This window comes from Mustela nigripes, chromosome 1 (genome assembly GCF_022355385.1).
Source record: "Mustela nigripes isolate SB6536 chromosome 1, MUSNIG.SB6536, whole genome shotgun sequence".
Classification (NCBI taxonomy): domain Eukaryota; kingdom Metazoa; phylum Chordata; class Mammalia; order Carnivora; family Mustelidae; genus Mustela; species Mustela nigripes.
The window spans coordinates 23,091,146-23,113,648 of NC_081557.1; the positions used below are offsets into that span (position 1 = coordinate 23,091,146).

At 41.6% G+C, this 22,503-nt stretch overlaps 1 protein-coding gene across 5 annotated transcripts in view; it reads left to right on the forward strand.

Moving 5' to 3' along the window:
* Nucleotides 1-22,503, forward strand: part of MPPED2 (metallophosphoesterase domain containing 2) — a 176,934-nt gene that overhangs the window by 69,800 nt on the left and 84,631 nt on the right. For all 5 annotated transcript variants that reach the window (XR_009405442.1, XM_059406619.1, XM_059406647.1 and 2 more), the window contains exon 4: nucleotides 15,242-15,467. Coding sequence is in view for 4 of the 5 variants with exons in the window: in XM_059406619.1 (XP_059262602.1) it covers nucleotides 15,242-15,467 (226 nt within the window). In the remaining variant the exon portion in view is untranslated. The remainder of the gene's footprint in view (nucleotides 1-15,241; nucleotides 15,468-22,503) is intronic.

Below are 22,503 nucleotides of genomic sequence, written 5' to 3' on the forward strand. Positions count from 1 at the left end.
CTACAAAGTGGGTGAATCTGAGAACGTGCAGTTGAAATGTGCCACATGACAGAATTTAAAAGTAAGAATGGTTTATCCCAAAGAACTGAAATTTGGCCAGATCTTCCTACTAAGAAATCAACTTTATGGGCTTTAGATGGGTTTGAATAGAAGTGGTTGGTGTTCTTAGTTGTGGAGAATAAGGTTAGAACCTGCAAAAAGACTTTCTTTTCCTGCTAGTGTATCTGATCTCCAGTTTCTGGCTAAAACATTTCAAAGACTTGATTTAAAAAAAAAAACTAATAGAAGTAGTTTTTTTCAAAAAAAGTTTCCCCTCTACTTTCAGCATTTAAGAATCAATGATACTGGCTTTAGCTCCCACTCTGAGGAGAATAATCCTAGTGAAAATGCTAGTATTTCAGAGACGTGCAGAAATGAATACAGGGCTGAGAGGAGCCACTGTATTATAGGAAGATAGCGGTCTAGAAAAATCTTTTGCTCAAGACTTTGAGAAACCACCTTGGTACTTGATACAAAAAAGGGGTACCTTATTGGCTGAGCGTCAGCCAATCAGTTCCTTAGTTTCTGGTGGAAAAAAAAAATAAGTAAAAATTGGATGCTAGCCTCATGGAAGATCTTTGCTGCTGAGTTTCAGCAAAGGTGCCTCAGTCATAGTGTCAGAAAGAGAAGAAAAATTTGGAAGGACATTGGCTCGGTCCAGAGAGATCATTTTTACTGTTTTAAGTTACTCTCTGACTTAAAATCACAGTTAAGATAGCTAAACCCATGCCATGCCTTGCCTTGTCAAATGAAAGAAAATGGTCTTAAACTATGATAGCAGAGGTTTAAAAAAGAATAAGAAAGATGATTCCGACTGTGAACTTTGAGCAGTCTTGTGTATCTCTGAGATAGGAGGAAATAGTGGCCATATGCTCACAGGGTTAATGGATGGTACTTGTGGGTTGTGGCAGGTTGATTTTAAAAGTCCGGATTCATGATTGTCAGCACTTTCAGAAATGCCTCTCAGTTTCTCTGAACCTAAATTTCTTGATCTGTAAGGCAAATCATTTAGGCCATCTCTGACTCCATAATTGTGTGATATGGTAGAAAGGGGAAAGATGGGTCGGCAAGATGGGGGGTTCCACCTTGCAGCTAACTCATAGGGTGACCTTGGAGGAGTCATTTAGCCTTGCTGGGTCTTAGGTTCCCATTCCAGAGAAGGAATGATGCTGATCTCTGAGGACTCTTCTAGGTGAGAATTTCAGGGAGCCTGGAATTAGAGAAGAGGTCAGGAACACCCTTCTGCCTCTTGACTTTTCTGGAGGAAGCAAGTGGGAAGAAGCAGGCCCTGCGAGGATGTTAGTGTGGATTCTTTCATGTGACCCAGCAACTTGGGGTCCTGAGAAGATGCACACACATGTCCTGTTTGGCCCGGGCAGTAGGCTCATTTGTAAAAGAGTGGCCTCAGGAAAGCCAGCTGTCAAAACAGCAGTGATTTGCCTGAGAGGCCTATGGGTAAGAACTTTCAGATGAAGGCATACAGTGAAGAAGAAATACAGACACCTTCCTCAAATAATGAATGGCTATTGCATTAACTCCACTATTGATTACTCCTCGAAGCTGCCCAATCCTGGGAACAAAGGTTGGGAAAATCTTTAAATGAGTAATGTTAATCATGCAACAGAAGTGATTCTCTTCTGTTTTGAAATTGAAACACATTATTTGTGTGATGGGTATAGTTCTTTCTTACATTTATTTATCCATTTATTTGTTCACTCAGTCAACAAAATTGAGTCCTTACTGTGTGCAGGCCACTGTCTCTGCCTTCCCCAACAACAACAACAAAAATTCCTTATAATAGATTTTTAAAATTAGACTTAGATTCTCAGTTGCAAATGAATAATATACTTTGTGATGTATACACATGGTGCCATCCGAAGATGAAAGAGAAATAGGATTTGTCACATTTTAAGGCCATTCAGAATTTAAAACTGAGGTACGAGCTACTCCTGTCCACATGATTCTAGCCAGGATAAAATCATTTCTTCATTGACTCATTCATTTGTTTGACAAATAATTACTGAAGCCTACTGAGAATGCAAAGATGAGTAAAAGATAGTCTGATCCTCCTGAGGTCCATGGTCAAGTGGGAGAAAGAGCCCTGTAGACACAGTCTCCTTCTGTCAGCTGTAAGCATTTAGCAGGCTCAGAGCCCAGCCTATGAGTGGAGCAGTGGCAGAAGGGGGCCAGGTAACAGAGTTACACACCCTACACAGGGAGTTTGGCCTCTGATCCGTAGGCAATAGTAGGAAGTCTGGGAGGATTTTCACATGGGTGAGCCTGTAAGTGTATGGAAGGAATATATGGTTGCATTTGTATTCTGGTAAGATCACCTCAGCTTTAGCATGTAGGATGGATTAATAAGCAAAGTCTTCCTTATAGAAAGATGTATTAGTTTCCTAGGGGTGCTGTAACAAAAACCATAGACTGGGGCCTTACACAACAGAATTTATTTGCTTTCAGTTCTGGAGGCTACTAGTCTAAGATCAAGGTGTCAGGTTTGGAGGCTGGTAGATGGCCAACTTCTTGCTGTGACTTTTCATGTGGGAGCACATTCCTGGTCCATATTTTCTTCTTCTTCTTTTTTTCATAAAGGTTTTATTTATTTATTTGTCAGAGAGAGCAAAGCAGGGGGAGCAGCTGGTGGAGGGAGAAGCAGGCTTCCACTGAGCAGGGAGCCCGATGTGAGACTTGATCCCACAACCTTGGGATCATGACCTGAGCTAAAGGCAGATGCTTAACTGGCTGAGCAACCTAGATGTCCCTATTTTTTCTTCTTATAAGGAGAACATTCAGATAAGATTAAGGCCCATCCTTATGGTCTCATTTCAGTTTATTCACCTTTTTTTTTTTTTTTTTTTAAGAGGGGAAGGGACCACGATTAGGAGTGGGGTCAATGTAGCTTTTTTTTTTTTTAAAATATTTTATTTATTCATTTGACAGAGATTACAAGTAGGCAGAGAGGCAGGCAGAGAGAGAGAGGAGGAAGCAGGCTCCCCGCCGAGCAGAGAGCCTGATGTGGGACCCGATCCCAGGATCCTGGGATCATGACCTGAGCTGAAAGCAGAGGCTTTAACCCACTGAGCCACCCAGGCACCCCTATTCACCTTTTTAAAGGCCCTATCTTCAAATACAGTCATATGTTTGAAGTACTAAGAGCGAGGGTTTCATCATATGGATTTTGAGGGAGATACATACAGTTCAACTCATAAAAGATGCGAACCTAAAGGGAAGGTTAATCCACACCTTGCCAGAGGGCTTGGGTATGTATGGTATGGGGAGAAAAGTGGACTTGTACTTTTAATGGGAAATTTAAGGCTAAAGCAGTATGTATTCACCTGACTTCAAATGTTCAGAACATTTGACCACCTCTGCTCTTTTCTCAATTTATTGTCTTTCTGGGAACAGTGTTCATCAGATAAGTATGCTCTCCAACTGTGCCATGATTATCTGGACTCCTTAACATATTTAATTGAATTATTTAAGGAGAGCTGTAAAGAACACCATATGCCAAAGCACACTATGAGAAAACACGGACTTAGGAAGACCTGGATGAATTTGTCTTGAACTGTAGATTCAAGATGTTGAGGGCTAGAGCTCTGGAAACTAGAAAACTAAGATCTCTTACTTCACTTGGATTGCTGTAATGAAGTACTACAGACTGGGTGGCTTATACATAACAGAAATTTATTTCTCACAGTTTAGAAGGCTGAAAAGTCTAAGCTTGGGAAACCAGCACAGTTGAGTTCTGGTGAGAGCCTTCTTCCTGGTTCACAGATAGTGTCCTCCTGCTGTGTCTTCACATGGCGGATGGGGCTAGAGAGTTCTGGAGGGTCTCATTTATGAGGGCACTAATCCCTTTCATGGGGGTTTCACCCTCATGACCAGTCACCTGGTCCCACTTCCAAACGCTGTCACATTGGGGATTAAGATTTCATCGTATAAATTTGAGAGGGACATAAACATTCAGACCGTGACATACGGGAAAGGAATAAAAATGGGAAAGGAACCTCCAACTCCCCGTCCTGGAACCTTGGACCCCAAGGGTCATAATAGACTTTTCAAAAATGGTTTCTTCCTAAGGAATTCTGCCACTTTGTACTACTTTAGCCTAGAGGGGAGGCTTGTGGCATGAGGCTGCTAAACTGTTCCGAAGGAAAGAGATAAAGATTTTTGGAGCTGGTGTTTCAACAAAACCAAAACTTATCACAGGGAGACTTTCATGATTTCATAATCCCCAGGAAGTCTACTTTGTAGAGAATTTTGCCAACTGAAGGGTTGGGAGGGGGGGCAGAAAAAGAAGAGGAAATGAACGTGGTCTCTATTTCTTCCATCTCATTGCTGTCGCTCTTGATCAAAATAACCTTCCCTGAGAGATTTCTTTTGAAATTTTGTCCTTGAAGTGCTTCATTAAAACTTTGAATTATAAAATGGGAAAAGTCAATTTTATTGGATCCTAAATTTTGCTTTGTGCAGCATCCTGTCCAGATTGCAAATTATTAAAATTGACATAGGATGTGTGTGTAAGGTAATATCCCCTTTCGTGGGCTCTTCTCTAAATTTCAAGATATTCTGTAGAGTGGATTAGATTATCCAGTGAGTAGGGACTTTGAAAAGAAAATAGAATTGTGTATTGATGCCTTCAGAAATATTATTTGATGGCAATAAAATATTCTCTGAAATTCCCTTCAGAGGGGAGAAAATGGAGTTTGTTTGCAGTAATTGCATTTTCTAGCATTTGCTCTCATACTTTCCAATATAAGCCAATTGGAACCTGTGATTTGGTTTTGCTTATTGGCAAAAGTACCATGTAAATTGATCTGTGATGCATTTAAAGAAGATGCTTTTGAAAGTTTGGAAATTGAGATGGCTTTCTCTTATTAGATTTCGAGAGTATTAGGGTTCATTTCTATATTTTAGTCTAATGTAATATTAGCCAAATATGTTCTTTTTCAATTTAGTTTTAATCAAGTTCTAGAAGACCATTTTCATCTAGCCCCAGTGGCGCTGTTAAGGCAGAGATTTTATTTCCACTGTCAACCCTCTGCTCTGGCTTCTGTGGACCAGCCCCCTGGAATCCCTGCACACTGAAATCCTGCACGCATCTGCCCAAACATTACTTTAGCAGGCAAAAATAAGAGCATTTATTAGAAAAAAGATTTTTTTATTACTATTTGAAGGGTTAAGATGGAGAGGGAATCTAAAATTCTCTTAAAGTGTTCTTTCTTTTAAAGAGTATGGTCTTTATGCCGGTATTATTTTTATTTAATTTGATATTCACCATATTTAATGTCTGAAAATGTAAACATAGGATTTGCATTTGTTCTTCTAATTATTCAGTAGAATAATTGCCACTTATTTTGTAAGTGATGCTGGAAGGAGTGCCTTTTCTCAGTTGCTTTTTAAAGCTTTGTGGGGGGAAAAATAACAATATTCTTCAGCTCACCATGGATTTTGTCAGTCAACACTGCCAGTTTATTAGAGACATTTATGGAATACTCTTTAAGGTGGTAAGAAGTTGGACATGGGCCCCTTAACCAAAATCAGGTTACAGTGGACAACAGAGGACAGGGTAAAAATGATGATGATAATTATTGTTGATGTGTCAGGTTCATATTAGGTCCTTTCCTGATCTCACTCCATCTGCACATCCTCTCTGGCACGTAGGTTGTACAGTTATCCTCATTTTTTCTGATGAGTAATATGGAGGTGAATGAGCATGTTTTAAGTTTGAGTTTCAGAGGTAATAAGTGATGGAACCAGGAACTTGGACCCAAGTCAGTCTACTCCACAGCCCATGATCTTTCCATCGTGCCATATATCCCCACATCTGGTACATTTGAGTGATAGAAACATGCACCCAGCTGTTTGGGTTGAGATTGACCGCGTCTTGAGCAGTTCTTCTGGTGAATTCTTCTGGTGACTATCCAGTGGGATCCTGATTTGGATCTTGTTTTCTGAACCTTGGGGAAGTAGGTGAAAGGGTCTTTAAGGAGATATTCTGAGTGCTCAGATAGAATTTGTTGTATGGGGAATAAATCTTTCTCAACAAGCCAAGGCCTATATTCGTCAGGGAGAGGTTGGACAGAGTACAGTGAAGAAGCTACCTGTGGTTCTGGTTGTCCAGCCAGATGGAAATACTCGAGTGTAGTTGGAGCTGGGTCTCAGTGGACAGTTCACTGCCCCATCTTCAGATGCAGAACGTGCCATGTTGGTCTTGGTGGCAACTTAGAGATACTCAGTTGGGAAACAAAGACAATATTGTCATTCGTTAATATTGTCATTTATTTTTACTGCCTTGTAGTTGTCTTTTAACATGTAGAAGTGTGAACGAGTGTGTGTGCCTGAATGTTTAAATCACAGAAAGTTATGTTGGATTAAAGTTACAGCTGAGACAGGAAACGCCTGTAGATCAAACAATCAAATCTTTGAGCTGTTTTTATGTCTTTAGTCATTATGGGTGCTAACCGTCTGCTCCCTCATGGTTTATACTTCTCAGTACCGAATACCAGTGACCACTGAGGTTCAGAAGGGGCCTGTTTTCCTGGGTGGGGGATGGGCTCTTGTCTCCTTTGTATGGATTACGGCTTACAGCATCTTCTGGTACTTTGGGATTCTTTGCATGGAAAAGGCTGAAGAAGAGGAGGGAGCGTGTCAGCTGTGGCTTCTTAGGCTAGCCCTCATTCCTGCAGTTGGACCACTGGGCTTTCACTCAGCATTCCTTACACTCTCCTGGGTTTCCGGCTCAGCCCTGACGTTATTGTAATATAGTTTTCTGTGTTTAATATTTCTTAGACTTGGTTTCCCATTGCAAGCATGGAAGAAACCCTAATGCATGAGTTTCAGAGGAGAAGGTAGCAGTCTGAACCTGCTGTGTGGCTCCGTCAGCAAGTGTGAGTATTCACGTTAGAGCTGTCAGGACTTGTGAAAATTAATGGAGCCTGACGGGGGACAGACTGAGGTCGGAGACGGAGCTTGCCCTGATTGAATGTTTCTGGTGGCTTTGCGGCCCAGGCAAGTGAGTGTAAACCGTGGAGCCGAGAGGGATTGCCGGAGGTCCCTTCATTCATTTAACAAGTAGGCAGTGGGCACCGACTGAATGCCACGCATTTTTCTCGATGCTGGGAGAACAGTGGGGAACGTGGGCTCTGCCCACTTGTAACTGACCATCTTCTCCCTGCCTCCAGGCTCAACTCAGCCCCGCTCAGCTATCAGCCCCCGGTAATCCAGGCAAGGAATGTCCATGACGCCTCTCCTTAGTCCATCCCAGAACCTCATGGTTCTTTCATCCTCCGAGTCACTGGGATTATTATTTGTTCCTTTCATCCTCCTGCAAAATTTTCTGCTTGAACAGTTTTCAAGCCCAAGTTGCTCTTAGTTCTCAGTGGAATAGAGATTTCAAGAGTTTGGACATTTTCCCTCTCTGCTGGAGTCATGATATTAAAAATACAATAATAATTTTAAACAGAAAAAAAAATTGCTGCCTTTTATCCACCTTGGGGGTATAACAAGGTCCTTTTATAACACTGGCATTAAGGAGCAGTGTTTTAAAACAGGCCCCTGGCACTGCCCCCACCGCAGGCTGAAGATTTCAGAAAAGTGATTGAATTGTAACGTATCTCTTTTGTTTAGAAGCAGTCCCATGATAATAGGTCTGGCTATATATCTGTTTTATTCTTTTTTAATTTCACAAATTAGTGTTTTTTTTCTAGCATACTGCCAAGGGGAAGTAGGCCTGAAGCTTGGCCTTGTGAGTTTGATTTTCCTGGGTATCTGGAAACTATAGCAGGTTCTCCTCTTGTCTCGTCATCTCTGTGTTTTCTTCTTGCTGCACAGTAAGCTTTATTGAATATGAGCATTATGCCACACATTTTTTGTCTTTCTATATTTCCCAAGGCTATCATTGAAGGTATAGAGGGGAGTGGGCGTGGAGATTGGAGATCTTGAAATTTGTCACCTTTCGATACCTGGCAAGCCATGTTTGCTTTGGGATGCTCTCAGAGTTCTTCACAAAGAACTACTATTGTACTTGGGATTTTTTTTTTTTTTTTTTACTTCCCCCAGTTTTAGCAGAAATTAGGAGACAGCAGCCAGTTAATCTTGCTTATTAGATCTTTGATTTAAAAAAATGGGGTATAGGGAAGGCAGTATTTGGCATTAGCCAAACCTAATGGCCATTTTGGCCTTCCCTGTTTCCCACGTTCACCATTCATGACGAACGGAGAATATGGGGCAGGGGTCATCTTCTTGCAGGTGGTGGGCAGATTCCCAAGAAAAGTGACTGTTCTGGAATTGACTTCGAGTTTTGAATTTTCCAGAGGAATACATTTTATAGTGATTCGTGGCAGAAAAATAGGTGACAGTTGTATGATACTTAATTTTGAAGGACATTAATTTTTATTTTGGGGGGTCAAGCTGGCAAGGACTCTTGTTTGGCCAGAGAAGTGTTGATATATGTTTATTTTTAAATGGTGATGCACATGTGTGCTAGTCCTCACAACCGCTGTTATTTCCACCTAGTCCAGTTCACATTTTTGCTTTATGTCTTTGGTCCCTGTAGGCATTTGGGTTTGCTATCTTGGACTACTATTCCCCTGTCAAAGTCTCATATTAATTCTTATAACATAGCCAAGTTTTTTTCAAATTCTGGGACCCTGCATAAAGCTGGGCACAGGAGCTTTTTTCCTTCTCCTTCTCAAGGCCATGACCTTCCTTTCCTTGGGTAGGCTCCCAAATTCTTCTGAGAGCAGATGGGTAAGAAATTACACCCACAGCTGCAGTAGCATTTGGGGAATGCCTTCACTGAGCCAGGATATGTGTTGTCATAGTATGGAGCTGAAACTGCTTCATGACCGCGGGAGGAGAAATCCATCACGTAGCCAGTTCTATTTCTTGATCCGGACAGAAAAGGCTGCCGCTGCCTAGAGCTAGGGAAAAGGATCGCCATAGATGGATGAAGGGTATGAGGAGGACTCATGTAAGAGGTAGGTCTTAAGCCAAACTTCATAAGACTCTTAAAAATTTGGGATCACCTGAAAGAAAACTAGTGCGGGAGGCGGAAGAGTTCTTCTCATCCCACTTGTGCCTCCAGTGTGGCCCGTGATTTAGCTTAGCAATTGGCCGCACCTTTCTGGCACTCTGTTTCTTCATCAGGAAAATGGAATTGGATAAACCAGTGGTTTTTCTGTTGAATATTTTTAAGCCAGGGCTAAGCCTTCACAGGAAATCTTTCCCCAAATCGTAAAGGAAAGGAAACCAGTGGTGAACGTGGGAACAGGTCTCTGACCTCTGCCCTTGTCTCTTTCCTCACGTCGCCCGGCTCCCGCCCTCTGAGGCTCACGGATCACACTTTCAAATCACCAGATGCGGCTGTCTCTGAAGAGCCTGCTGAGGTCATGGGCTGTTATTCATGGGGGCCGCTTTAAGTCACACACTCAATGTCCAGAGTTTGGTAAGGAAGGGAGGCTGACCTTGACCCAGTTCACCGTGTGTCTGCTTTAAAGTTGTTGTGGCTTTATCAGACATGTGCATATCTGAAGATCTTCAACGTTTCTAGACATTCTATTCCTCTCTATATTCTTATATACTCTTCTGGTAGTATATGGAGATCGTGTTTAGTATCTGATTCTAGGAAGATGTGAGGGATCGTCCAGGTGAGTAGTCCCTCTGGAGAGATGCGATTAATCATGGTTTATACTATTCATTTGTGAATGAGAGGCTGACTCTGGCACATTTTTTTGGCAGTCAGTAAATACTAGAAGTGATGTGTAACTGGATAACAGAAGGAGGAAAAAAGTGATGTATTCAGGAGAGACACACTTTGCAAGGTCAGAATCATCTTGACAAAAGCAATCAGTGTGCAGGTTGAAGGCCTCATAGGCCACCCACCACCTCTAGATCCAGATGCCTTCATGACTCTAATAATGCTTTTGTTAACTTGAAGGATGCATTAGACCATCCCAGATGTTTTTCCTTGGGAGTAGTGACCTTGTGCCACCGTGACCAGGGAGTGATCCAATTTGTGGATCACCGAATATTTTCTTGGATGGTACCTGGAAAGGGTAATCATTGTTAACAACCAGTATGTCACAGCTAATATCTGTTGAATCATCATGAAGTGTTAGAAACTGCAAGTTCTTTACATGCAGCATCTGCTTTAATGTGTACCAAACCTTGGTGGGGGATGGTATTATTTTCCCCCCATTTAGATGAAGGAAAAGGCCAGTTAAAAAATGGTTTGTTAGAGACTTTTTTGGCTAGATTGAATTTGGGGGCAGAGTGGGACACTTCAGAAGGCTTAAATTGGGTAAATTCTGAGTAAACCTGTGTCTCTGGAGGAGGAGGACAGTGTGACAACGGTTAAACTGTCATATCCCAAGAGGACAAGCTCAGTGCCCATAATTCTCCTAAAAAAGCTCCTGGAAAATCTTGCAGAAGTTCGTTCATTCTTCCACTTATTCAGTGAATACTAATCGTGTGCCTGCCATTTGGAAGGGATGGAACTGGGTATTTTGGGTCAAATATGAAGCCACAAGCCACGATCTGTACCTTCAAGGACTTTATAGTCTAGGGGGAGACAAGTCACATGCAAAAGGCAAAATTAAGAAAAATGAGTAAAACGATAATTAACGTGCACTGATTGTTTAGTCCATACCATGCGTGTGCTTTAGAAATCTTATCTCATTTTATCTTGAGCACAGACTATGAGGTGGGTGCAGTTGTTGTCCTCATTCTGCTAGCACACTTGAGAGAACATAAGGACTCTGACCAAGGTCATGCAGCCAGTGTGGTGAAGCCTGCAGCAGAGTCCCTGCTCTTAACCTTACGCTGCTTCCGTCGTTTAAACTGTAATAGTTTAAAATTGAATCACAGAGAATAGAAGGGTGAGACATACTATAAGAAAATATTAATTAAATCCATAAAAGTAAAGATGGAGAGGGAGAATGAAGTGAGTCAACCGAGAATGAGACAAGAGGCAAAGGGGGCTGAGGAAGAAAAGGAAGGAAAGAAATGGGACAGAGGGAGGAGGTGAACCTGAGAGTGCAGCATCCAATGTCAAGGGGATAGAGACTTTTTTTTTTTTTAAAGATTTTATTGATTTATTTGACAGACAGAGATCACAAGTAGGCAGAGCAGCAGGCAGAGAGAGAGAGGAGGAAGCAGGCTCCCTACTGAGCAGAGAGCCTGATGCAGGGCTCGATCCCAGGACCCTGGGATCATGACCCGAGCCGAAGGCAGAGGCTTTAACCCACTGAGCCACCCAGGCGCCCCAAGGGGATAGAGACTTTGAAGGACAGGGATGTCACTGCAGCATGATCCCTGGAGATGAGAAGAGAGAAAAGGTCTGCGCTTTGGCTATTAGGAAGTTATTATTGACATTCTGGGAAAGCTTTGGGAAGAGAATAGAAACACAAACCAGATTGCATGGGGTAAGGTCTGAGTAACCACGTGTCTCTTAGTTGCTCATTCTGATAACAGAGGGCATGGTCGGACAACACAAATGTGGTAAGTGGGCCAAGTGTGAGAAGTCGTAGGGAGTGGAAAGGTCTGTGGCCGATTGGATGGTCGGTAGTGACTGGTCTTCTGATTTTCCAAAAGGAGCTAGAAAATCAGAATTTTTTGTATGACATCGCCTGATTTCTAAATGTTCAATTTAAAAACAAAACACAAAACAGCATTGAGGGCCAACTGTAATACATCTGTGGGCTGTATTTGGCCTACCAGCTGTGAGCTTCTGGAATCCTCTTTCCGAAAGTTTAGATGTGAAATGAAGAAGCATCTGAAAAATAAGCATGGTTTAGGATTGTATGTGAGAGGTGTGGGTGTTTGTGTGTGTGTGTGTGTGTGTGTGTGCGCGTGCACATAAGTCAATGGCTGCTTGTTTTTGTTTTCTTGGGTTTGGTAAACCCAACTCAGTAAGAAGGAGAATTAAATATATATAGAGAGAGACCCAAAATATCAAAGATAGATGTCTGGAAAATTTAAGTGCCAGTGAGAGTGGAAAGAATGAGATCAAGAGGACATGAGAAGATGGGCCAATTTCCCACATCTCATTCATTTCCTTGCTGTAGTCATTACTTTGCCATACTTGTGAATTATCTGTACTATGATTTGCTCAATAGTTTTCTTTAGATCACCTCTTATTTTATATGGAAAAATAGAAAAATGAAAGTAGCGATGAAAAACAGAAACAAAAACTGAAGCCATATATCATTATTTGTACTGCCGTATTGTATTTCTCCAAATATGCATTTTTAAAACTTCCAGAACAATTTGACAGTTTGTCAAAAGTTTATCTCCATTTCACTTAAAATAATCTTGTAAATTGATAGTAGAACATATAGCATGTCTTGGGAAAGATGGAATGCTTAGTTAGAGTTCTTTAGGTCATTCAAAGCAAGAATTTTTCCGTGTCAGAATAACTGTATATAGCCTCGGTTTTTTTATTCAGGCAGGTCAACTTCAGTGGCCTGATCTGAATAAAATGGATCAAGGCAGGCACCTCTTTGTCTAACAATTTTTAAATGATGCTATTTGAATACCAAGAAGTTTGGAGCTTGACTGCAGAGCCTTCTGAATTAAGCTAGTCTTGAAAAAAAATAAAAGATACCATCAAGTAACAGGAGATTTGTCAGCCTTCCTGCTTTTACTTACATAGGTAACAGAGGGTGGAAGTTGGAAACTACTACTGGATTCTCAGAAAGAAATGAGTTCGCTGGCAGTGTGTAAATATCATCATTTTGGTGGCTACTTCTTTATGCTGTGTCTCCAAAATTTGATTTAAAAGACACCAAAGAGAGGTCTTCCTGAAGGAGATTTAATCTGCACCAGTTTCACTTTCTCTTAAAAAAAAAATGTTCCAAGAAGGAAAATATACTCCCTTTGCCTTCTCTGTCTCACCCGTGCCCTTCCTAAACCAAAATTCTAAAATGGAAAAAGCAAGAAGGCAGGCCTTCTTGTGAGAGCTGTGGTGCAGAAAGAAAGGCTTACAGTGAGTCCGTCGTCATGAATGATTAAAACGGAACTGGGCAGCTATAGCGTGACTTGTACAAATAGAGTTGCTCAAAGACTCATGCAGGTCCGACCTGCCTTGAAACAGATTACCGTCAAGGAAAATGTTTCAGCCCGTTCTGGCTCTGGGGCACAGGCGACTCTGGGCGTGCAGTATCGGGCCAAAGGGGGTCACAGAGCCATGATGTTAGAGTCCAGGGGCTTCTCAGAAATTCCCAGTGTGCGTGGTCATCGCGGATTTGCGGCCCGTTAATACATCTCTCAAATGTATTTTAAATGCAAGGACTTGTGCAAGATATCATTCTGTCCAAGTAGCTCGCAACATACATCACACTCCTTATTGCCTTATGCTAGTGCGCATTATGAACTTGCAAAAACATACATTTGAGAGAGGCTCCCTGTTTTCCGTGAGCGCTTCAGCACGGCTGTACACAGAACTGAGGCCAAAGTCATGTTCCACAGATTGTGCGCTAGTAGTCAGGATATTCAGGGACTCTGGGCCGCAGTGTTTGCAGTGGCTGCTTTCTGCGGTGTTATTTTCTGACTGCTTTCATTTCTCTCTTAAGCCTCCCTATTAAACCGTGTGCTATATATGCAATTTCATTACTGACAGAAACCTAAAAATCGAAAGCTAAAGAAAATAGCATTACAAAGCATACTCTGGTGATCTTAAAAATCATTTCAGGGGCACCTGGGTGGCTCATTCGGTTAAGCACTTGTTCAACTCTTAATTTCGGCGGAGGTCATGATCTCGGGGTCTTGAGATCAAGCCCTGCATTGGGCTCCATGCTGAACACGGAGCCTGCCTAAGATTCTCTACCCCTCTCCCTCTACCCCCCACCCCTACCGGTGTTTGCTCTCTCTCAAAAAAAAAAAAAAAAAAAAAAAAAAAATTCAATGTTAGCAAACACGCTTGCAGTGCGCTGCTGGGACTGAGGACTTCACAGCCCAGTTTTCTGCAGTTTGCATTGCTGAAGTCCAAGTACCTATGGCAAAACTTGCCCCCACTTCCAAAATATAATTTTCCTCCCCACTAAACTTCTTTAATTAAATCATTGACTCTGGCTTGCTGGTAAGGACCAATTCCTACAACAAGTGTATCCAATTTCCTGCTAGTGGTAACTTTCATTCTTCCTGGAATAGCAGGAAACATTAATTTTGCATTGGACCCAGGAGTCTCAGGAAGCTGGAATTATAGGCACCATTGCCCCACCCTTTTCTCTCCTAAAATAAAATGAAATAAAATAAAATGAGCAGCAGCTCTGCAGTGAGGCTTGAGGGATGGGTAATGACAAAGAAGAGAAAAGGGCATTAATTTCAGGATGGGGACAGCTGCCCAGCACTATCTCCCTTTGGAGTTTGGTTCTTATAGCATCACGGTGAGTTATTAATATGTATGATCTGTACTTTATTCAAACATTATAAATCTATGCAGAAGTCTGGTGTTTGGGTTTTCCTTTATAGCTTTCATTCTTCTTCCCAGAATTATCTCATTTTGATCGGGAAACTTTTGCATAAAAAGCACACACCGAGAACTCACATTTCCATACCATAAATATTAAAAGGGGGTTAAGCTTTACAGTTTCTTCTCCCATCCCGATGGGAGGAAAGTTAGCCTTCTAATCAGGGGGCCATTATTAACGTTCTTTTTATTCACAAGCCACAAGGTAAATTTTAACTTACAATATGAAATTGTACTCCGGAGTTCCTTTCATTTATGTACATTGTGGAATGCTCGGCAGTGCATGATATACTTCAATGTACTTTTGAAGGATATCCTACAAATCAAGCAGTCATTTGAGTTGTTAAGAACAGTTGGTTGGCTTATTTTTTGAGGACCAAACCAAGTCCAGACCTTTTTTAAGGATCGTGATTAAAGTGCTTTTCACTGGATAATTATAAAGTGTGATTCATCACAGTGAATCTATAGCATACAGAAGAGGGAAATGGAACTAGAAAGCTGAATGTCTTCTTAGTAGCTTTTAAGCTTCTTAGCAGCTTCCTCTCTCCTGTTTATTGTCATTTTTGCAATCATAAAGGCGTAGTCATAAATTTTAGTTCCCATGGAAATATAAAGGAATGCGTGAGCTATTTCATTTGGGTATACTGTCTGCTAATCACACAGTCTGGGCTGTTGTACTTTGTGATGGGAAATGAACGTGCTAATTGGTACTCTTTTTTCTTATTTCAGGAAACCTGCCATATGAATATAAAATAGTGATTGCTGGGAATCATGAACTGACATTTGATAAGGAATTCATGGCAGACCTTGTTAAACAGGACTACTACCGTTTCCCCTCTGTGTCCAAATTGAAACCAGAGGACTTTGACAACGTTCAGTCCCTCCTGACAAACAGTATTTACTTACAAGACTCGGAGGTAACAGTGAAGGGATTCAGGATATACGGGGCACCTTGGTAAGTGCTCATTGAAACAACCCCCCCCCCCTTTTTTTTTAGCTCGGCCCTAAGAAATTGTGGTGCAGCAGATAAGGGTGGAAAGAAAGCTTATTGCTGCATTTCGAACACAACACAGATTCTGGAACTGCTGGGAAGAACAGCGCTTGTTTTCATTGGGGTGCCGATTTCCTTAGGCAAGATGAGTGGAAGTAGGGCTATGGTTCGATATGTACATGTTTATGTGACTGGGCTGCGTGTGTGTCAGTGGGACACAGAAGGTTTTAGGGGAGGGTCACCTTCAGCTACTTCACACACAGATTCAGCTACTCTGAACATTCTAGGTAACTCCTTTACCGCTCATTTTATACTGCAAGCATTCCTGAAATGTCTTCTTAGATTAGGGTTTCTCAAATCTTGCTTTGAATCAGAATCACCCGACCAGTTCTGAAGAATGACACCTTTTTGAAGCCATACCTCCCCGGAGACTCTGATTCCCCTTCTCGAGGTAGAGCCCAGCAATTTGTATTTTGAAAGCTCCCCAGATGAGGCTGAGGTATGCTCAGTTTGAACATTAAAGGTTGAGACTCAGTACGGAGAATTCTAGCCCTGAGCTCTAGAAAACTTGAAACAGGTGTGTATTCTTTGGGACCAGACAGGAAGCATTTGACCTTGTCTCTATCATTTGTCAGTTGTGTACTTTTGAAGACATTAGTTTACAGAGAATGAGCCTCATTTTCTGCATCTCTAAGACAATGGAGATAATACCTACTTTAGAGGATTGTTATGAGGATTAAATTAAGTGACATGTGTAATGGATATGGAAGAGTGCCTGGTGGTTTGTGTAGGGTAATGATCATTTTCTGGCCTTGGTTCTGCTCCTGGAGTAATTATGTGAACTTGAGCAAGTCACTTAGCCTCCAAACCAGTTTCTTCATCTTTAAAATGGGAGTTCTAGACTAGAAGATCAGTATCAGAGGAGCTTTGGATTTAATTAATTAATTAATTAATTAATTTACTTTTTTGAGAGCTCTGTGTGTATATAAGAGCAGAAGGACTAACCTTTACTTACCTAATTGGAGAAGTACCCCAGCCCTGCACTGGATTTACAGATAAGGCCGGAAGAGGACAGACAGTGAGCATGAATTCAGATTGGCCATCCCACTCGACAGTTTTGTCTGTCCTCTGTACAGTAGAAAGTGGGGTTATTTTCTCAACAGCTGATCTTTTTTTTTCCCTAGCTTTACTAATTGGGATCCAGAAGGACTGATGCAGGAATACAAGAAGTATATATTTTGTTTTAAAATCAGCCCAACAATGACTGAACTCTTACTTCAGTACCTACTCTATGCCATGCATTGTTCTAGATCTTTTATCTTTTATCTCATTTTCCTTAAAATGCTTTTAAGAAATGGACACTGTTGGGCGCCTGGGTGGCTCAGTGGGTGAAGCCTCTGCCTTCGGCTCAGGTCATGATCTCAGGGTCCTGGGATCGAGTCCTGCATTGGGCTCTCTGCTCGGCAGGGAGCCTGCTTCCTCCTCTCTCTCTCTACCTGCCTCTCTGCCTATTTGTGATCTCTGTGTGTCAAATAAATAAATAAATTCTTAAAAAAAAATGTTTAAAAAAAAAAAAGAAATGGACACTGTTGCGATTCTGATTTGGCTGGTGAAAAAAACTCAGGCACAGAAAGGTTAAGTGACTGCTCAGTGATCACCCAGACTGAGTTGGCAGCATCCTGTGCTGATTTTGAGTCTGACTCTGGGGTGTGCGGTATGACTGAGAGGGGGATGGTGGCAGTGTGGTAATTGGGGTTTATAATCTGCGGTGGTGATGTCCAGCGCAGTGGTGATTGACGGAAGTACATCAGGGAATGTTTTGTATATGCAAGAAGGTGGTAAAGGGATTTGGTCCTATCCAAGTGTGAGCTGAAAACATGGTAATGTCCAATGTCGGTATTAGCATTTCTGGACAAAGGTCTGGAGAGGGAGCTTTTCCTCCCTTCTAGCTCCCTTCTTAATGGCTATGCTGTAGTTTAGGAATGACCTCTGATTGGCAGAGAAGCTCTATGTGGAATTAAGATATATTTTTTTAATACCCAAAGATGATTTCTAAAAGATTATGGAAGGCTGTTCCAGAACAAGCCACATGTTCAGAAATCTCTGGATTGATAGTTGCTGAAGTGATGATAGCAAGCAAACTTCCTCCATTATCTGAGCAGATTAAAATCTGTTTGGGAGAAGGTTTAGTTACACTGGTTGACAGCTGTGATGAATGAAGGAATGATTTTTGGATCCAAAGGCAGATCTTGCAGCATCTCAAGAAATAATAAATATATAAAATAAAAATTAAAAAAAAATTTTTTAAAACCCACAAACCACATAGTAATTCAAATATGTGATGGGGCATAATCGTTTTCGATGGTGGAAATATGTGATGTGATGGGGCGTAAAGACTTCAGACAATGTTTATGTCTGAGCTGAATTGATGTCATTCAAAAATTGTTTATTTTAATAGGGTGGTTTAATCAAGAAGGTAGGTAGGATGAGTCTTCTGAAATGTTACCCTAAAGTTGTCTTTACACATAATTTGTTGAGATTTTCAGAAAGTTTTAACTGTTTCCTGCCTAGCACTTCCTTACAATAAGGGGGATCTTTAAATGGAATTTGTATCACCCATACGAATTGCTGTGTTTTGTCTTTGGACTAAGGATATATATTTTGGAGGTATCAGTAATTTGGATCTCACTGGGAAGATATTTTGTTAAAATTAATAAAATAAGATGAAAACAGAGAAGGAGGCAAACCATAAGAGACTCCTAACTATTGGGAAAAAAAAAAAACAACTGAGGGTTGCTGGAGAGGAGGTGGGTGAGCAGATTTGGGGTAATTGGGTGATGGGCATTAAGGAAGGCAGTGGATATAATGAGCACTGGGTGTTACATGAGACTGATGAATCACTAAATTCTATCCCTGACGTGAATAATACAGTATATGTTAACTAAATTGAATTTAGATTCAAAAATTTTTATAAAATATTCCCAGGACTGCTGATAATCTGAACACTGATTTGGGAATGCCCGTGCTTTAGCCTTTCTATGCAGAGAGCACAGATTTTCCGAGCTCTCCCATTTACTCAGCCCTGGTACCTTGGGCCTGTTTCTGAGCATCTCCTGGTCTCTCTTTTCTCATCTTTAAAGTGGGAGATGGTGGCATTACTTCTTTCCTGTGGTTGCTATGAGGCTAAATGAGTTAATGCATCCACAGCACCCCAAAGACTTCTGGTATAGAGTAAGCATCTAATGAGTGTGAGCTATTACTGATAAGGGGGGCTAATCTTCCAAATCTACTTTATACTTTTCCCATCTTCGTTTGAAGACTGTTAGACGAGGAGTCAGATAGGGTGTGTTGGAGCTTAAGTTTCACCGCTACTGATTGAGTGACATGCGGCCAATCCCTGAACTTCTCTTTTTGTGAAATAGGACCAGCAAGGTCTGCCCTAGTATCTCTCATCCAGCACTCGCTGAAATGGTCACCAAAGCTAAACTTTTCAGAGTATCCATATTTTCCAGCATGCTTGATTATTTTAATCTTGTATACTTTGTAACCACTTTCACTTAAGAGTTTGACTGGAAGCAACGTTGAGGGGGGATTTATACCAGAGCTATTGCTTTTCTCCCTTCAGAAGTTAGGTTTTTCCCCATCCCTGAGACCCACCCATAGGTGAATGTCTGCTTAGTTACCCGTTAGTTATTCCAGCCCCCAAACAATGTAAGCCCGTTTAAGTTTGGTTCCCGGGCTTTTCCAGTGAACTTTGATATTACTAGTGGTCTTAATTTCCAAACATAGATCAAAATAAGATCCTTGATACAAAGGATTTCCATCCTGTCACGGATTTCTCAGAGGGGATTCCCATCCCACCAGAAAGACAGCGGTAACTCCTGTGTTTTAAAAATGTAGATCGTGACTTGCTTTCAGTATTGAAGAGGAATATTAGTCTATATTCATTACGCTGTTTTAGCTGATAGCACAGCTGAAAGCTTCCCAAAGATGAAGGAGAATTAAAGCAATGTCTCTAATTTACAATTTAGCTGGAATCTGTACCTGGAGAATAACTTGCAACACTTCTAAGGATCCCTGTGTATTTGCAATAGGGGTACACTGGGGTCCTTCTTAGATTCTCAGGGACGAGGTCTGAGGAAATTCCGTGGCCTACTTACACAGAAGAAGATGTAAGTGGGCTGCCTTGTCCCAGAAGAAAGGTGCTCCCTTGGAAGGAGGACAAGAGCTGACTAGATCCAGGCAGCACCCCCGGCTTAGGAGGTCTCATGGCAGGTTCTGCAGTTTCTGTATATATTTCTTCACCATCTTGTTTTTCCAAGTATCTGGAAGAAAGGAATGAAGCCTGATGTATTCGCATCTTTGGGAGTAACGGTTTAGACACAGCTTTTCTTAACTTCTCCAGCTGTGTTTTCCTCTCCCTCTTTGGGGGAGAAGGAGACGGTCTTGTGCTGCCAGGCGATTAGGTCTGCCAAGGACTTGGGTCCCACGACAGGAAAACTTGTGGATTTTTTGCATCCCTTGTGTTGATTTTTCTGCCACCACCTTGGTTCCTGATTTCCTGTTTATGATCACTTTGAGTTCTGTCTTTTCCAAAAGCTGAGGGTATGGTTTGAAGGCAGAGACAAAATTTTAATGTTTGGCCACAAGGTAGGGGGGAAAGGTGGAATTTTTAAATCAGCTTTGTATTTTTGGTTCCTGGATCTCTAGCCAGCATCTTAGTACAAACAGATTTCAGGAAACTCAGTTGCCATTTAAAAATCGACCAGTGCCTTTGTGTTTTTGTTTTGTTTGTTTGTTTCGGTTGTTCTTTTGATACTAAGATGAAGATGCTGTATTTGTGTGTGTGTGTGGGGGGGGGGGTGCAAAAACCCAGGTACTAATTGATCAGAAGCCAAGCTGCAAAAAGTAAAAAAAAAAAAAAAAAAAAAAAAAAAAAAAAAAAAGCCTGTAGTGCTCTGACCCCAGCAGAGCAGTCTTATTGTTTGGCAGTGGCTGCACCTTGTTCCCCTCTTGAAACAGAAATGCAGGGCTGGTCTCCCGTGGCTTTTAATGAATATGAGCAGGGCTTTCCGATGTCCAGGAATTTGATCTCTATGCTGACCAAGAGGTCAGGAACAAAGAACACACTTTTTCATGTTAGAGTAGACCCAGGTGTAATTTGTCAGATTTAGTAACTGTGGAGGAAGTGCCTTAACTTCTGTGGCAGGACAATTAGATCGGGCCCCAGACAGTGTTAATTCTAAAATGGCTGCAGAACAAGAGAAAGCCCATGGAGTTGCTTCTGTAAAGGAAGTGTGAGCAGGATGGTTTTTTCCCTTCCTCCCTGCCCCTCATTGCAGATCCACAAACATGTTGAGCCCATTCATTCCTTCATTTAGATACAATTTTCTCAGCATTTTTAAAAAGTGGGAGTTAGCATTTGTAATTGTGTCTGCACAGAAATAGCTACAAGGTTGCTCACGTTTCCTTGTTCTGATCAGTGCAATAGTACTTTATGTTTACCCTGTCAGAAAAGCTTCAGATGTTTTTATTTCCAATTATAAGTTTTGTAATGCATCATGTATTTTGCTGACAGTCTTCAAGTTCTTGAAATAGCGAACAAATTAACAGCAGATATTGAGTAAGAGGATTAGGAAACCAATTGGCAACTCGTATGATAGAATTCAGATATGGGGATGGGTAGAATGGGCTCATTTATTTTATTTTCACAGTCATACTTTGTAATTAACTTGGGCCAACCAAAAAAAAAGGGAAGAAAAAAACCTCTCCATGTTCAGGAGGAAAGTCCTTTCATGCCAAAGAACAGGACTGGACAAACAATATTGGTTCCTACCACCGTCTCCGGGATTCCAGCTTTCAGAAAGGTATTGGCACAGAAAAAGGTCTGTGGGTTCAGAAAGGTATTGGCACAGAAAAAGGTCTGTGTGTGTGCTAAACAAATATGCACTCCGCTTTTACATGATTCTGTTTAAAGGCCCAGGCTAACATTTCATTTTTCTTGGCACGGGGCCCGTAGACTCTCCCATATGAAACCTATGGGTGTCCTGCCTTTGCTCTAGAGTTACAGGCTCTGTTTACATTTTTGCCTGTTCCAGAATGCAGCTGACTGTTCTTAAAGCCGCATGGGATCAGATTCACTTCTGGTTTAACAACTGCCCTGTTTATTTGAAAAAGGAGAAAGCAAAACCGATCACTTTGCTTTCTACCTCCCATTCGTACGGAGCCATATCAGTAAGTACCAATTCCAAAGCCGAGTCCTGCAGAGCCCGTGCAGTTGGATCCCACGTGTACCTTTCCAACCCACTCCATCCGAACCCTTCAAGCCTGTCCTGATGCTTTTATCTGACGTGGCGGTGGTAGCTGTGTAGAAGAATGTGAGGGGGGCACAGAAGTGTTTGCGTGCATTCGCGTGTGCTTACTATCAGCTATCGGCGTGGATTAAATTTTTGCCTGCATGTTCTGAGAGAGAACCTCACCCAGCAAACAGCAGTCATAAGCTTGCATTTGCGTGATGACTTCACTCACAGCCTGTCCCATGTAGTCTCTCATTTGGGCTTCACGGCAATTCTAAATGATTAAAATCTAAGTTAAAAAAATAATTCTAGATGCTGGCGAGGATGCGGAGAAAGGGGAACCCTCCTACACTGTTGGTGGGAATGCAAGCTGGTGCAGCCACTCTGGAAAACAGCATGGAGGTTCCTCAAAATGTTGAAAATAGAACTGCCCTATGACCCAGCAATTGCACTATTGGGTATTTACCCTAAAGATACAAACGTAGTGATCCAGAGGGGCACGTGCACCCGAATGTTTATAGCAGCAATGTCCACAATAGCCAAACTATGGAAAGAACCTAAATGTCCATCAACAGATGAATGGATCAAGAAGATGTGGTATATATACACAATGGAATACTATGCAGCCATCAAAAGAAATGAAATCTTGCCATTTGCGACAACATGGATGGAACTAGAGCGTATCATGCTTAGCGAAATAAGTC